This window comes from Mytilus galloprovincialis, chromosome 12, assembly GCF_965363235.1.
Source record: "Mytilus galloprovincialis chromosome 12, xbMytGall1.hap1.1, whole genome shotgun sequence".
In the NCBI taxonomy this organism is placed as follows: domain Eukaryota; kingdom Metazoa; phylum Mollusca; class Bivalvia; order Mytilida; family Mytilidae; genus Mytilus; species Mytilus galloprovincialis.
In genome coordinates, this window is record NC_134849.1 from 78438607 (window position 1) to 78456551 (window position 17945).

Below are 17945 nucleotides of genomic sequence, written 5' to 3' on the forward strand. Positions count from 1 at the left end.
CAAAAAGTCTTGCTATAAATAAAAATATATTCGGTATATATGAGATAAATTTTAGTCTGCGATAACGATGGGTTGGTTGATTTAAGTTTTACGACCTTAACTTGCTCTAAGTCGACATTCTCTTACGTCTAATGCATTTTATTTTCGTTTAGGGCATATTATATAAGTCTACCTACCAAATTGAAATCAACATAAACATTATTAAAATAAACAAGAATGGAAAAGAAACAATTATGCACTGTTGCTCTGATATAATTTTTATTAACTATATTTTAGCGGTAATGTCCAAATTAAAAACTAATTGTCGTACACAAAAATAATTTATCGAGGTGCTTTCGTTGAAGTTCGCGTTACATATCAAAATGAATGTCATTGGTCGGAACATTTGCAAACTTCAATCCAGGTGTTCTCATCGAGGTCCGCGTTCATTTTTCAATTCAATACACCATATTTCATCTAGGTGCTTTCGTTGAAGTTCGCGTTACATAGTAAAACGAATTTCATTGGTCGGAACATTTGCAAACTTTCAATCCAGGTGTTCTCATCGAGGTCCGCGTTCGTTTTTCAATTCAATACACAATAAGAAGTCCAATATGGTAAAAAAAAAGAATTTTAAACTGAAATTGAACAAATAATAAATAATAAAAAATATAGTTTATAATATGTAAATATTTATTTAAGAAAGCTAACAATAAGATGAAAGAAAAATATGTGATGCTTAAGAACATTGATCTGGGCCGTAACAGCCTTATGTTGGAAATTTTAAAACAAAGTTGAAACAAAGGCTTGTCTTCATATCAAATTGTTTTCACGGCCAATATCTTGCAAGAAGCAAACTCCCATTACTTCAGTGTCGCCCCTGCATGTTTTTTGCGTGATCCATGCATGTTTCTGATTTACTTGTCTTTTGTTCATTTACTGTCCTACTGTATAATAATAATAATAAATTCTTTATTTAAAGAGGGTAAACTCAGTTAGTTACAATAAACTAATCTTCCCTGAGGCCCTCACATACAAATTACAATACAATCAAAACAGATATTTACACATAGTTAATTTACAGTCATGTGGTTCAATGTATTGTTATTAACATAAGATATAATGCTGTTTAAGAAGTATACATGTAGTCAAAAAAATCAAATGAAAATAAAAAATATACATTACAAATGCATTGTCATGATTGTAGCAAATATTTCTTATCAGGATTGTGTTAGGTACTTCTTGATACTTTGCTTAAAAGTAAAAGTGTTTTGAGCCTTACGCATTTTGTGTGGTAGTCCATTCCATAATACTGATCCAGAATAAGCAAAGGATTTCTTAAATAGTTCAGCTTTTGGCTTAGGAACTATCAGATTACCTTGAGTGACACCTCTTAAGGAGTAAGGATTATTATCTGATTTCAGTTTAAACTTTTGAACTAGGTACATTGGTGCTTCCATACGCATACATTTATATAGAAGTAAATATTTGTGGTAATTTATTCTATTGTCAACTGTCATCCACCCAAGTTTTTTAAATAAGGGGGCTGAGGGGGATAAAGGATCTGCATCTAGAATTAATCTTGCTGCTCTTTTTTGGAGTTTTAAAATTCTTGTTTTCCCTTCATTTTTACATTCACCCCAAATAATACAGCAGTAGTCAATTAAGGGAAGAATATACCCATTGTAATATGTTTTCCTTGCATTTATATCTAAAAACTTCTTTATTTTAGAAAGAAGGTATATTCTGGATGATATATTAGCACAAACTTGGTCAATTTGATTTTTCCAGTTAAGTGTGTTGTCAATTTTAACACCTACTAATTTTTCACATGAAGAATTTTGTAAAACTTTTGAATTTATTATCAAGTTTGGTTGACAAGTCTGAATTGATAGTTTCTGTTTTGTTCCAGTAACCAAACATTTTGTTTTATTTGCATTAATGAACATGTTGTTCATTTTACACTATGGCTATAGTCTAAGTGTTAATTGTCATTTGAAATACTTTAAACTTGCTTATACTGGTTGGTTCCACGTGAATCTTATGATAATAGTTCATGCATAAATCACCGGAATTTGGTACACGTAAAATGCACGTAATTTTTAAAAATTACATTGTTAAAATAATATCTTTTTTCTAAAATTTAATTGAAATCATTAAAAATACCTTCATATTTTTGCAAAGTTCAAGTGAAAAGAACATGAAAAATTTCACGTGTGATTCATTTGAAATACTGAGTTTTTTACTCCATCATTTAAGGCAATGGTGGTGTCGTTGCTTCATCCATGCAGAAATAGAGTACTTTAAAAATATGATTCAGTAAAAAGTTTTATAATTGCTCGGTTTTTGATGGTTGTTTTACGGCGGTACGTCTAAACACTGCTAAGGACTCCTTAACGGTGCACTAAGGACTATACAATGCCACTGAGGACTAGAAAGAGTACTGTTATACGTGTTATTTTTACATATTATGTTAAAGATTGATATTTAATGCATAAATTTCAAATTTTATAGAAAAATAATCATAAATAAAAAAAGATATTCAACATTTTCTAGGCACGTGCCCATTTTTTCTTTGATATACCGAAAATCAATGAACCGATTGACACGTGCCAAATAATATAACAACTGATTAAACAATCATATATTCTTTAATCTAAGCAATTAACAATTGTATCGAAAAGGTTAATACTTGATTATTTTAATAAAATGTGTTGTTCTTATTTAAAAGTTAAAATGATTAAAAGGACAAATAATTTTGCTTTTGTTTCATTTATTTCCCGACATAGTTATTTGCCATAGGTTTTAATGTTGATGTGCGCCTAACTAATAAGTAAGAGTGTGGTCAGCTTGGTAAAATGTTTATGTGAGAGACATGAAGACAAAATGAATATATATATTTATAACTTTTTTGTTTTTATTTTAATTCCGACAAAGATGCGTTACAAATGGCTTCACTAAAACATGAGTAAATTCCGAAAAAAAAACCACCCTATAAATCATGATTTTTATTTGTCCACTTTCTATTATGAATGTTCCACAGTGTTTAGTACATTATTTACGAATAATTTCCTGCATTTGTCAATTTAAAGTTAAAGATATAATTTTGACAGAAAAAGAGAGTGCTTTGTAAAAATTACTCACTGTTGAAGGCCGTATGGGTAACTTAAAGTTATTAATTTCTGTGTCATTTTGTCTCTTGTGAATAGTTGCCTCATCACCAACCCGGTTTTTGGACAATGAATAGAAGTTAAAAGCTACTACATACTTTAACCTGCTTCATTGGCTTGTATGTGTGAACGTTATTCGATAACGTCAGGAACGATAACTCGTGGCGTAATGTCAACTTACTGTCAAGACAGACGCTTTTATAGAAAATAAAGGAATATGGAGTAAACGTATACGGAACCAGTAATCGCACACAAAGTCAATGTTTAACAAAAATACAAATAATTAATGGTCAGCGTTTTTATTCCTGTTCATCTTTATATTCCCTAAAGGGTCTTCAACAATGAAAGATTCACTTGTTTAGGGATGACATCAAAAGATCGATGTAGGATAAAAAAAAACTTAAATCAAATAGTTTGGGGGGATCAACTTTGCTGCAAATTTTGTTAATCTAAAATCGATTTTACATATATCCCTATTGGTCAATCCATTTTTACCAAATTAAGTTAAGAGGGGGGGGTGTGGAGGTCAGTAAAAAACCTATGTGAATTCAGTTTTGTATCCTTCATTGAACTTTCGATGTCGTCCCTTACCAGAACAACTAAAAAACACTAGCTAAGTGTATTTAAGTTACTGACAGCTATAGTTCACACTCTTACGTTTGAAGTCTTCCTGTCCATCATCCCGCAATCGTTATTTTTGAAGATCATATAAGTGAATGAATAATTCGATTTTCTGCCTCAGGACCTGCGCATATATGAAATACTTAACACTGAACATTGAACCTGGTTGTAATTTGCAATTTTTATTTGTACTTTTTCCTCACTAGGTAGGTGAAATTATGTATAACATCAAATGTATTGTAAATTGCGGAAATGCATTACGAGCATATTCTATAATTTTAAGTTTGAATTATAAAGAGTTTATTTTTTTTCAAATATTGAATACGCAACAAAATCTCTGTAATTATTATATGTGGGGGTTTTAAGGACGGCTTTCCTACTGGAAATTGCGCCCTACATGTTCCTAATGTTGTTTTTCGACAAAACAAAAAAAAAAAGTATGTACTTAATGTTTGGTTTTTTTTTCTTTTGTTGTGAGTTTTAAAAGGACCTAAAGTGTGTCGCTCATTTTTTTTTTTTTTAAACAGATGTTACTAACTTGCTTTTGAAATATTCGACTTTAGTTTCGATCAGTTGCCCCAGCCAGTGGTCCCGTGAGAATCGTGTATACGCACTATCTCACGGAGGTACTAACCATGGTAGTGTAGGTTAGTTGCAAACTGGAACCAGACATTGACCTGTTCTCTGTCTGATGATCAGTCAGGCAGTGGACACGCCACTGTCCAGACCCCGAAATGCAAAAAACTGTTTCATGATATACCCCCCCAAAAATGCCAAATTGTATATAACTTATTTCTATAATAAAATACTGGACTTTATATGCTTCTATATAAATATACTAGGATGCTCAAGGATTCCAGTTTGAATTGTACTTGCTTGTTTTTCCAGTAAGTACATGCGATGTACTTGTGCTGACGCCATTGTTAAACAAGCTACATACACGACAATCTGGTTAAATATTTTACATAATTTCATACCCTGTATATCACGACTACCATGTCAGGGGGTGACCACTGGTTGGCACCGCTAATCTACTTGTCTATATGTTGTGTCGATGACTTATCATGAATTATAATGAAAAAAGGTGTAATAAATTGAGCAGCTTAAATATGAAAATGAATGAAATGAAAATTAACTATGTAGTGCTACGTAAGTAGTGAATTCTTAATTGAGGTCGAGTTGAAAGTTTGAAGATATATAGGGAAGGTAGCTATTCTGGTGTTTTGATGTAGATGAATATAGCATGATAAAAAGTCTTTAACTATTAAAAGTATTCATTAACAAATTTAACAATTTTTATCCTGGGGCAGAAAATAAATTCTCCCTAATATAGGTAGACCCCTATTTTTTTATTTGAATTATATGTAAAAGGTAAAACAAAATACAGCATTTGATTTTAGTTCATATAAAAACTAAAATATCTTATATAAAATAATAAAAAAATTGTTACGTATTGTTGACATAATGTAGTCTTTTGGTCATAAATGTGTGCAAAATTATAACCTTTTAGTAGATTTTTAAGTGAAAAATCAGTAACGTTTTATTTTTTTAGTTTTTCAAATAATATCTTTCTTTCTAAATTGAATAATTTACAATTTAACATATAATGCTCTACACTTTCGATCTGGTTACAGTTTATACATAGATTAGAGGTTACTACTCCGATTTTATTCAGGTGCTTATTTAGCCCAATATATCCTGTTCTTAATTTGAAGAGGAGTACTTCTTTCTCTCTTGTTAATTTTGGAATAATAATTTGAAAATTTACTTTATCAATAATTTTAAATAATGACCTATCTTTGTTTGTCTCCCAATCTTGTTGCCATGAATTTTTCAGAAAATTTTTACAGACAGTTTTAATATCTTCTTTAAAGAGAGGTATAATATCTATACAGTTGTCTAAATTAAGTGCGTTTTTTGCTTGTAAATCTGCACTTTCGTTGCCCATTACTCCAACGTGACTTGGTATCCATTCAAATATAATTTCTGATCCCCCCTTTTTAAGTGAATTCAAAATTAAATGAATATCGTATAAAATTTGATTCTTTACTTTAAAAATAGGAGCTCTGATGGCTTGAAGAGCTGACAGAGAATCTACAAAAATTACAGTTTTAATAGGTCTAAAATCTTCTAGCCATAAAAGACTTACAAATATTGCCATTAATTCTGACATAAAAATAGAAATGTAGTTTGGTAATTTAAAACCTTTTTTAATTTTAAGTTCTGGAACAACATATGCACAACTTGTATTACCATGTGGGTCTTTAGATCCATCTGTAAATATTTGCAAATGTTTTGAATATTCTGAGTCAATTAATATTTCGGCTTCACTTTTAATCAAATGTGGTAGATCCTTTTTACTTATTTTATCATGAAGTTGCGTTTTTACCAGTGATTTTTCAATATGCCATGGTGGACATGGACATTCTGAATAATTATAAATACATTCTGTAGAAAAATTATTTTGAGCAAGGAAATCTCTTGCAGTTATTGAAAAAGGTTTTCGTTTAACGTTTTTTGAGTAATAATCAAAAATAAAAGTGTCATTAACAGAGGCTTTTGCCGGGTGTAAGTTATCAAAACTAGTCATATTTAAAAAAGCTTTTGCTATTAGACTTTGTCTTCTTATTTCTAAAGGCGGATCTCCCATTTCGACTTGCAAAGCTTTCAAGGAAGCTGATCTCATTGAACCAGTACATATACGTAATGCCTGATTTTGAATTTTGTCTAGACATTTTTTATTGCTAAAAGAAGCTGAATTGTAAATTTCACAGCCATAATCAAGTTTTGATCTAATCAAAGAAATATAAATTGTTCTAAGAGTATTACTGGTTGCGCCCCTTCTTGTTCCTGTAAGTACTCTCATACAGTTAATAACTTTTAGACATTTTGTTTGTAAATTTTGGATATGTTTATGCCAAGTTAAATTTCTGTCAAAAATTAATCCTAAAAATTTAATCTCTTTAACTATTTCTAATGTGTGATTACCAAGTTTTAAAGATATATTTATATTGTTTCTTCTTGTAAATATCATAGCAACAGTTTTACTTGGCGAAATTTTAAAGCCCCATGTAGAGCACCATTTACAAATATTATCCAAGTCTAGTTGGATTTTTTTCTGTAAGAACTTAATACATGAACCTGATTTCCATATAGCACCGTCATCTGCAAATTGTGAAATCTCACAGTTTTGTAAACATGTTGATAAATCATTAACCATAATATTAAATAAAGTGGGACTTATACAACTCCCTTGAGGGGTACCATTTTCAACAAAATAAGTTTCTGAAAAAGTATTATTTATTTTAACTTGTAGAGTTCTTGATGTTAAATAATTATTGACATAAGCTAGTAAATTTCCTTTAATACCAAAATTAACCATTTTCTTTAATAATCCGTGTTTCCATAGCATATCAAAAGCCTTCTGAAAATCACACACTATATTTTTTTCTTAAATATCAATCCTTTTTGGACAGACTTGCTTTTTCCTTGTATTTGTAAAAAATATAAGACGTTTCATTTTATTTGAATACTTCAAAAATTGCTTCAAAATACTATAGGCCCGTATTGTTGTTATTTTTTTAGGGTCAATGACTTCCCCCCCCCCCAAAAAAAAAGTAGTAAAATAATTGTATATTTGATTTGAATAATTGTTTTCAACCGTAATAGAAATAAAGGTCAGCCAAACCCAAATTCAGCAATAAGGAGTGTCATTCACCGGGTTTAATTTCTTTTACCGGTTTTGAACTTCTTGTTTTGTTCAATAAATAATAGTAATCTTCTTATCTTGTTCAATAAAAAATAGTAAAATTTACTTTCCATACACATGTTTGACTTCCTAAATAACACTAGGAAATAAAATTTGTCACAATTTCGCTTTTGTCGTCTGCTCAAGTTAGTTTAATTTGGTATTGTAATATGCACATGAGATACTTGTCACTGAACGTTGAACAAACAGTAGCTATCCACCAATCCATCAGTGATTGCGTACTTCTGTTACATACCCGTCATTTTGTCACATGTTTGGTACTATTATTTGAACAAAGTTCGTGTTGTAAGCCGAATTTGTCCTACATTTTAATTGTTCTTGTCAAGTTATACATTCCTTGAACTGGTTTAAATGTTTAACTAAATCCTATGATATCAATTTTGTGCATTGGTTTTTTGAAACACAATTTTGTTAATTTGAGCGTGTCAACACTTAGTCTAGTAGTGATTTCGGTTTGTATGACCATACAACATATTTATATATTAGTATTACAGTAAGTTATTGTTTCATTTTACATGTTTACCATTGATAACATCAAATAAAACGTGTTGCAGGTTGAACTAAACCATAAAGGAAGGATCTAAAATTTTAACTATGTATGTTTAAACTATTATGAATGCGGAGTGGGGGTATTGCACGATAGCCTCAGTAGTAGTATGATACTTTGATATCAAATGGACTACAGTTAAAAAGTTGCATTTACTACCAATCCATGCACAATAGTAAGATGTATGCTCCTGAGCGTATTATGGACAAAGAAAAGGGTTGTGGTGTACTTTAAAATTTTGAACTAAGTATGATAGAATGGTTGCCATACGCCTTCATATTACAGAAACCACCAGCGTACACTACAGCATAATTACGATTTCAGTTGTTATAGTTCACACACAAATCAATTGGGCTAGTTTAATCTCCTGCATGGTTTATTCCATTGGCAATCATATTCAAGAAAATTCATATTCTGTATGAAGCTTATAGGTGTAACACCACTAATTCAGGCCCGGCCAGAAAGCACATACCAGAAAGTAGTACATATTTAACACAAAATAGTTCCTACGCATGAGTGTAACTTTCAAAATATGTAGAATATTTAGGTATTGTTGGTATCAAATGAAAGCTGAAGGACTGGTGATCATTGTAGAACACTTTTGGACTTTTAATTTTGAATATTAAAAAAACTGCACCAAATTTTATAAAGAGGGTACATTTAGTCTGTTTGTCAGATCTGAAGTACCTGTTTTGGTACATCCGAAATTCCGGGAACCAGTTCTTTCTTATATGCAATGTAAGGTATGTTGATTTTTTCAGTAGAAGACACCATAAAGTGTTGCTTTGACATGCAATGATTGCCACTTTATTTGAACTTAAAATGAAAGAGGTGTGCCTGGTTGAAATGGAGGAATTTAACATAGAAAGTAATGGGACCATGAATTAGTGGTGTACTTCCTTGATTGAGCCGTAGATTCACAAAGATACCGATCATAGTTATCTTTTCTTCATTTACATAAATGAATGTCGGGAATTCGGAATATGGCAGTTATACATGTATCCTCAGTTTATATTTATTTTGAAGCATTATCGAACTAATACGACTTAAATTTCTCTTTAAAATTTACTTTGAACTAAATATCTAGTAAATGACTTTACATGGGAATAACTTGGGGTGTATTCATGTATACTAGTATGTAATGATAATAAAAAGAAACCAACAGCACTATTTGACGAAGACGAAATTAAGGATTGAATTTTAACGTCCAGTGACATATATTACAATGATGTCGAAACAGAACTTGAAATTGACAATAGGTATTCCGTCGCTTTTCCAAAGAATTCACGCTTAGTTGCGATTTCAAGTGCTATTTTGAAGAGACATGTTTTGTCGAAATGCACATCTGGTGCAAGCAAATTGGTACCGTTAATTTTATTACAACTTCGGGTTCGCATTATAGTTATATTTGTACAAAATAACTAACAATAAACAAATTGTGATGATTTCTTTAACTGTTCTTGAACGTTCTAGTTTTAATATAAATCTGTGATTTTTCTATATTCGTACTTTCGACGAAGCAAAGCAAGTTCGATCTAGACCTGGACAATTTGATGCATTTAGCAATATTTAATCGTTGTACAACATTGTAGAACATGTAGAAAATCCGTCTTTTTCGGATAAAAAAAATCTACTTTGTTAACTCGGATCGAAAACTTACAATATAGTTTATCCTATTGAAACATGAACGCGGACTACATTGAGAACATCTTGGATTGAAAGATTGCAAATCTACTGACCAATGAAATGCTTTAGATTTAGAACGCAGACCTCAACGAGAACACCTAGATGGATAACACACTGTAATCTTTAGACCGTCGAACAGATAGCGATAATTTCAGACTTCTTCTTCTTCTTTTTCTTTTAGTTCAAATAAGGTCACCATATAGAAGAATACAAAGTCATTGTTTATTAGGAATTGTATATTAGGAATTGTATATTCACAATCTCTTGATGCTGCTGTACATGCCTGATTGACAAAGATTTAATAAAATTGAATTATTCATAAAAATGTGTATTACAATTTAAGTGTTTCTATATTAAGATTGTGATTAAAAATATGCATTGTATGTACTTGTTTTGGTTTGGATTTGTTTATTCAAAGCTCGCGAGAACAGCTGATCTCTTAAGGCCGTAACAGTGGTGGTAGATATTCACAGATTTTTTTTACATAAAAACACACTATTACATATTCATGTGACAATAATAATGTGTCTGTTTTTTGAACCAATATACAATTGGTGTATTATATGTCTCCGCTGATAATAATTCTATGTTAGATAAACATAATTATTTGGAATTAAAAGTTGTATAGTTACAATAAGTACATTTTCAAAATCATTTATTTATTTAGGCTTGATGAAGATCTACATGATTTAACGAATAAATGTAAGAAGATGTGGTGTACTTGCCAATGAATTAGATCACCGTACAGCCTTCAACAACGAGCAAAAACATAACCGCATAAACGTTTATATCATTTCCCAAAATTACAAATATGAATTCAAACAATTCAAACAAGAAAACTATCGGCCTGATTGATGTACAGCACTTATAGAAAAATATATACAAAAACGACAACCACTGGTCACTGGGGATTCAAACCATGTGTCCCAATCGAAAAATAGTTTCGTCAAACAAACGGGAGTTCTTATCTACAGAACAAAACCTGGATCCGCCATTGTACAGTCTCCTGGCTCGTATACCTGTAGGATAGTCAAAGATGATGGCGTTAAACAAATAATTTCTTTATTTGTGTTTTTATTCCATTCAGATCTTCAATTTATCGATTGATTAATAAAAAAACGAAGCAAATATTTTAGTTAATATACCAGTAATTAAATGTCAGTACGATCTTCTGATAAGATTGTAAGACTATATATTGCTATTTGGCTGTGAAATTTGGAGATTTAGTTTTATTGATCCATTAGAAAGCTAAACTTGAAAAAAATCAACCCTAGCTGTATGGAGAGCTATGCGCTTATCCTATGTCAGTATATGTGGAACACCGTATGGTATATTTTTTGGTCTAACATTGTAAACTATATAGATATATTTATAAACTCAACGTAGATGGTGGATTTACTTAGCTATAGAAAGTGGAAGAGTTTATTGTATAGCAAGAAATAATAGAATATGTACTTTTTGTAAAAATGATATAGAGGATGAGTTTCATTTCATCCTCAAATGTCCACGTTTTCAAGGTTTTAGAACAATTTATATGAAGCCATTTTATTGGAAAAAACCGTCGATGTACAAATTTATTAAACTGATGAGTACTAATAATGTAAAAGAATTGTGTAATTTAGGTAAATTTACATTTAGATCTTTTGAGCTTAGATCCGAAATGTTAAAATAATGTTTGTTTATTCTACAACACCTTCTGCTGTCACATAGTCTGTGTTTATGTATGTATTATATGTATTATTGCTGTTGATATAATTGTATACCTATAGTTTATATAGACTTTGGTAATAAAGATATATACTTTCGATTGGTTGATTTGTATAAAAAATATCTTAAAAAAATATGGATTTTAAAATATTTGGTTAAATCAGAGTAACTATAGTTTTAATCCAAACTATTAAACAGATTGTTTTATCATTTTCAGCAGACTTGGAAATCAGAAATGGAATATTCTCCAAAAGTATTATGTTTAAAACTGTTTAAAGAAAACGCCTTCGGGTGCGGGAATTTCTCGCTACATTGAAGACTTGTTGGTGACCTTCTGCTGTTGTGTTTTTTTTATTTTGGTCGGGTTGTTGTCTCTTTGACACATTCCCCATTTCCATTCTCAATTTTATTTGAATTTGAAGAATATTTAGACGTATTACGTTATAAAGATAAGATAACGTTATGAAGGTTTAGAACTGAAAATCATCGGTTAACTATAGAAACCAGTAGATGGCGTAGAATTATGAGACAGGAAAGGTACTATGTACTTTGTAACTCTCAAGAGATTGGTTGATATATTTCACTATATTCTAAACTGCACAACTCTAACAGAAAGTAAAAGACCTTTTCTTAAACCTAACTATGTAAGCAGAGTAAATGTTTCGAAATTGGGCACTTTATTTATTTAAAAAAATATTGTGTTTGAAAATTTTGTGTAAATTAATTTCGTTTTCAAGTTGTGCAAATTGTCATACGCAAAATCTGTATGTTAATATTAAATGTAAAAATATCTTTCTTTTTACCGTTAACTTGGTTTTATAAGAAATAAAGAATCTAAATTAAATAATACAATTAATTTTATTTAGTTTTTTGGATTAAATTACCTTAAATTAAAGGATGTGAAAAGGTATATAAGTGTAACTTTTTCAAAGTTCAAGTTGATCAATTATTGATTTAAGTGAATAAATCAAATTTATTTTCTCGAGGAATAAATCAAATCAGGAACATATATATTGTAAGGTATACTGTTCCCAAATTGAATAGTATACAAATCATAGTAATAATTATTCATCAGCGAAAAGGATAGTATTTGTATTGTGTTTGAAGAATCGTAAAAGTGTTTTATTTTCTAAATTCTATTTATTCACTCGGACTTCGTAGAGTTTAAAATTATTTTTTTTACCATATCGGACTTCATATTGTGTATTGAATTGAATCACGAACGCGGACCTCGATGAGAACACCTGGATTGAAAGTGTTCAAATGTTCCGACCAATGTAATTCGTTTTACTATGTAACGCGAACCTCAACGAAAGCACCTAGATGAAATATTGTGTATTGAATTGAAAAATGAACGCGGACCTCGATGAGAGCACCAAGATTGAAAGTTTGCAAAAGTTCCGACCAATGACATTCATTTTGATATGTAACGCGAACTTCAACGAAAGCACCTAAATGAAATATTTTATTTGTACGACAATTAGTTTTTTTTAGACATTACCCCTTAAATATAGTTAATAAAAAATATATCAAAGCAACAGTGCATGATTGTTTCTTTTCCATTCTTGTTTATTTTAATAATGTTGATGTTGATTTTAATTTTGTAGGTAGACTTATATTATATGCCCTGAACGTAAATATACGGGTTTTTTTTAAATGTATTAGACGTAAGAGAATGTCGACTTAGAGCAAGTCAAGGTCGTAAAACTTAAATCAACCAACCCATCGTTATCGCAGACTAAAATTTATCTCATATATACCGAATATATTTTTATTTATAGCAAGACTTTTTGTACGTCACGGTGAATGACAGCACAATAATCCCTTTACAGAATCGGAACCACAATTCACAATTACCGTAATGTAATGCTTGTCCGCAATTAACGGCCGTTTCGCGTCAGTGACCGATATTACAATTTGACACAGTTTTAAAAGAGCTGTTCCTTTATTTGCAATGTTGTACAAGACTTAACTGTTTATTAAATTCAACAAATGTTAACATTATGTTCATTCATTTTATTATTTAACACAACATTGTTTTTATTACAAGCTATTTCATATATCAATATACAGCTAGGGAATATTTGTTGTTGACCGAAACTATAAGATACATCGATTTAAACTATGTGAAAAATAAATAATTTTTGTAAGTTACTTTAATTTCCGTGTCTATATTTAATTAACGAGTACACTATAGTAAGACAGAAAATGAGAAACGGAAATATACAGAAATACCTAAAGTTTGTAAGTCATTGCAATGGACCATACGTTACTTACATTCACAAGTTTTCATAGCACTCAGCAAGTTTTGAAACGAATATGTGAGATAAAGATCTACTGCATTCGGGCAAATTAAAAATATGTTAAACATCGAACTATTTTATTTTTAACAGATTCACAAGTTTTGAATTTTTTAAACCGTGCACCAATATTTTATTGTTTTTATTTAAATTCCTTATATGTTACGTGTATTGATCATTCATTTGTTTAAATTGTGAAGTATATTACTTTAATAAGAATACACGCATTTATATATATAAGTCGATAAAGTTTGAAACAAATAAACGAAAGATACATCGATGTTGTTTTGCTTGAGTGATTTACCTGTTAAAAGCTCGGGTCGCAACACGGTTTAAAACGAATTGATACCAGTTTGAAATAGTTTAACGGGGGCGTGGCCTATTTGTTTGACGTAACTTACCACCAACTTGAATTAAATTGAACGACCGCAAGCGAAGCTATTTGACTGGCATTAAAATGATTTGATATGCATTGAAATAAATTAAAAATGATTTTTAATTTTTGTCAATCTTTATCAAATGACGATTAATTTCATTTAAACAGCGTTAACACGTTTTTGTCCGATCAAGTTAAATTAGGGTTACTAGTGACGTGTGCTAATATTAGTTGAAATTCGATGATGTTACATTCATGGAAATAATTTTGGTTGAGACAAATTCAACATAATTATGTACTGTCATTTTTAAATGGTCAATAAAGGTCAGCCTACCTGTGATTACGTCTGTAAAAAATTCTTAGATAAATGACTACAATTGGAAAAAATGGGCTGTGCTTAAGTGCTCCAGAAGAGTATGTAGATCCTTCTCTACTTGTGGCACGGGAATTTTGTTACACCAATTGTAACATATTTGAGCCATTTATTCCGATGCCAGGTATAAAAGAGGGGCGTAAGATACCAGAAGGACAGTCAAACTCAGAGATCGAAAATAAACTGACAACGCCGTGGTTAAAAATTGAAAAACACAAACAGTCAAATGATAGTACAAATGACTTAACATAGAAAACTGTAGACAAAGCAACACGAACCCCTCCAAAAATTGGGGATGATCTCAGGTGTTCCGGAATATCAAGCAGATCCTACTTCACGTGTGTCATACCAGGACGAAAGTACATACATAGGATGTAAATTGAATACTAAATCAGTATATTACATTCTCTTTTTTCAATGTAATAGTCCAAAAGAAGACATGTCAACCTCTTTTAAACATTTTTCTCCTAATTTTTGTCCAGCCTCCGACTTTTGTAATAGAAAGCTCGACATAGGGATAGTGATACGGCGGCGGCGGCTTCAAACTTAAAAGCTTCATATTTTAGAAGGTGGAAGACCTAAAATTTTTTTTGTAATGTTAAAGTCTTTCTTATTGTAAGTAATACGATAACTTCATTTAGTAAGTTCGAATCTTGCAAGGTCTGCATGCCCGACAGAGAGTGTTCATTAGACTTCGACCTAATTTCATGGATCAGCTAACAAGGTTAAGTATTGGTGGTCAAGTCCATATCTCAGATACTATAAGCAATAGGTCTAGTATATTCGATGTATGGAAGGACTGTAAGGTGAACATGTACAAATGGGAGGTGTCATCTGACCTTGATTTCATTGTCATGGTTCGTTGGTCAATGTTTTTTTTTTTTTTGGTTAATGTTATGTTTATGGTTTATGTGACAGTTGTACATAAGCAACACGACGGATGTCACATGTGGAGCAGGATCTGCTTAACCTTCCGGAGCACCTGAGATCACCCCTAGTTTTTGGTGGGGTTCGTGTTGTTTATTCTTTGGTTTTCTATGTTGTGTCATGTGTACTATTGTTTGTCTGTTTGTCTTTTTCATTATTAGCCATGGCGTTGTCAGTTTGTTTTAGATTTATGAGTTTGACTGTCCCTTTGGTATCTTTCGTCCCTCTTTTGTAATAACGCTTTATATTAAGGACTTTCAACATAATATCAATGATTAGTAAAGAAGGCGAAACTTTTCAGCGTGTATACTTTTAAACGCAACGGTATTAAAACAAAGGGACCAACTAATAGTAAGAACCTAAATGTGCGTAGCATATCTTAGCATTGATTTTAGTTATGATACGCCAGTGATATTTTATATGAAGTTCAACTAGCATTAGCAGCATGTATGTCCATAGAAACCATGAAGCCTTTCAACTTAGTCAGTTTATTAACCCAAACTGTTTTCATGGTTAGGTTTTGTCTTTTTTTGTTATGTAGCTTTATTTATAGAACAGACAGAAGAAGTGGTCCAGTTTAAGCCTTAAAATGAGTTGCTATGGGTAATTGCGTTGTTTATATTAACCGGTTTTTAGTTGTGTTTGGTTGCTTTAGTTTTCTATGTTTTGTCCTATTTGTTTGTGTGTTTGTCTTCTTTCTTAGCCATGGCATTGTCAGTTTATTTTTCGCTCTATGAGTTTGACTGTCCCTCCGGTATCTTTCGCCCCTCTTTTCCATACATACGACTGTCCCTCCGGTATCATTCGCCCCTCTTTTCCATACATACATGGCTTTCAAATAGTCCGCTGTGGTCGTTCCTGGTGGAGGTAATTTCCGAGAAAAAAAATCGTTCGCATGAAATTAATTAAATGATGATTTAATTTTTTACAAGTTAAATTCATATGCAATGATTGACTTGTGAAAAATAATGTTTATCCAATTCTTAAACTAATGCATGTATATATCATAAACTTAGTCTGCTCTGCACGAATTAATTTGTTACAAGTTAAAGTATTACCATTTTAATTGTTAATGAGAAATATTATATCAAAGTAACAAACATGTATAAAATATATGTTGTAATGCTTAATATATCAAAAAAGTTGAGAAATTAATTCATTCTTATTTGTTTTTGTTTCCTCTATAATAATTAGTTATATATACAGTTTTCATGCTATTATTAATTGATTTTGTATTTAAAATTATTTTGTTAACCTTTTCAGTAAAATCTCACAGTCGCCTTCAAGATGTTCCACCAGAAGAGGTAATTAAAGCTTTGACACAAAAGAACCTAATAGGTGACTGCGTTGTTCACTTTGGTATTGAACTGGGTCTTACCAGTGTGGACATCAGTAAGACTTTGTACAATTTCCAAAGGGATTTAGATGGTCAAATACATGATCTTCTTATGAAATGGATGAAGACAGATGGGAAGAAACCAACAATATACTGGTTGATGGTGGCTTTAAAACGTGTTCAAGCAGTGAAAGGATTCAACTATGTGAAGAAAAAATATTGTGTTGAATAAGATTGTGTGCTCAAGTAGGAAAAAAGTAATCAGTATATAGGATAAGGATAATACTTTTTCTTAGATAAACTGTACCCATTGGTGACCTTGGTATGTTTTCTACTCAATGGTCGGTTTAGTGCCTGTTTCACACATTCCCTGTTTTCTGCTCATTGGTCAGTTTAGTGCCTGTTTCACACATTCCCTGTTTTCTGCTCATTGGTCGGTTTAGTGCCTGTTTCACACATTCCCTGTTTTCTACTCATTGGTCAGTTTAGTGCCTGTTTCACACATTCCTTGTTTTCGGCTCAATGGTCGGTTTAGTGCCTGTTTCACACATTCCGTTTTCTGCTCATTGGTCAGTTTAGTGCCTGTTTCACACATTCCTTGTTTTAGGCTCAATGGTCGGTTTAGTGCCTGTTTCACACATTCCGTTTTCTGCTCATTGGTCAGTTTAGTGCCTGTTTCACACATTCCTTGTTTTCGGCTCAATGGTCGGTTTAGTGCCTGTTTCACACATTCCGTTTTCTGCTCATTGGTCAGTTTAGTGCCTGTTTCACACATTCCTTGTTTTCGGCTCAATGGTCGGTTTAGTGCCTGTTTCACACATTCCGTTTTCTGCTCATTGGTCAGTTTAGTGCCTGTTTCACACATTCCTTGTTTTCATTCTCTATTTCAGATTTTTAACTCATTTTCGTATTTCCTGCAAAAAGTAAAAACACAAAAATACTGAACTCCGAGGAAAATTCAAAAAGGAAAATCAAAAATCAAAAGGCAAAATCAAAAGTCCAAGCACATCAAACGAATGGATAACAACTGTCATATTCCTGACTTGGTACAGGCATTTTCTAATGTAGAAAATGGTGGATTGAACCTGGTTTTTTTTTCAAACAATGGTGATTGCCATTGGCGTCATTTTTTGTCGAACTTGCAACTTCTGTTA

At 31.4% G+C, this 17945-nt stretch overlaps 2 protein-coding genes and 1 long non-coding RNA gene across 3 annotated transcripts in view; 2 read left to right on the forward strand and 1 right to left on the reverse strand.

Annotated features, from left to right (window-relative positions):
• The window catches only part of LOC143054953 (uncharacterized), a 77549-nt gene extending 59843 nt beyond the window's left edge, over positions 1-17706 (forward strand). Inside the window, exon 11 of the mRNA XM_076228048.1 lies at positions 16719-17706. Coding sequence (XP_076084163.1) covers positions 16719-17023 — 305 coding nt within the window. The 3' untranslated portion in view covers positions 17024-17706. The remainder of the gene's footprint in view (positions 1-16718) is intronic.
• LOC143054951 (uncharacterized) overlaps positions 1-17945 on the forward strand; it is a 290618-nt gene that overhangs the window by 84218 nt on the left and 188455 nt on the right. The window lies entirely within an intron of this gene.
• Positions 1-17945, reverse strand: part of LOC143054959 (uncharacterized) — a 175948-nt gene that overhangs the window by 53875 nt on the left and 104128 nt on the right. The gene's annotated exons all lie outside the window — the stretch shown is intronic.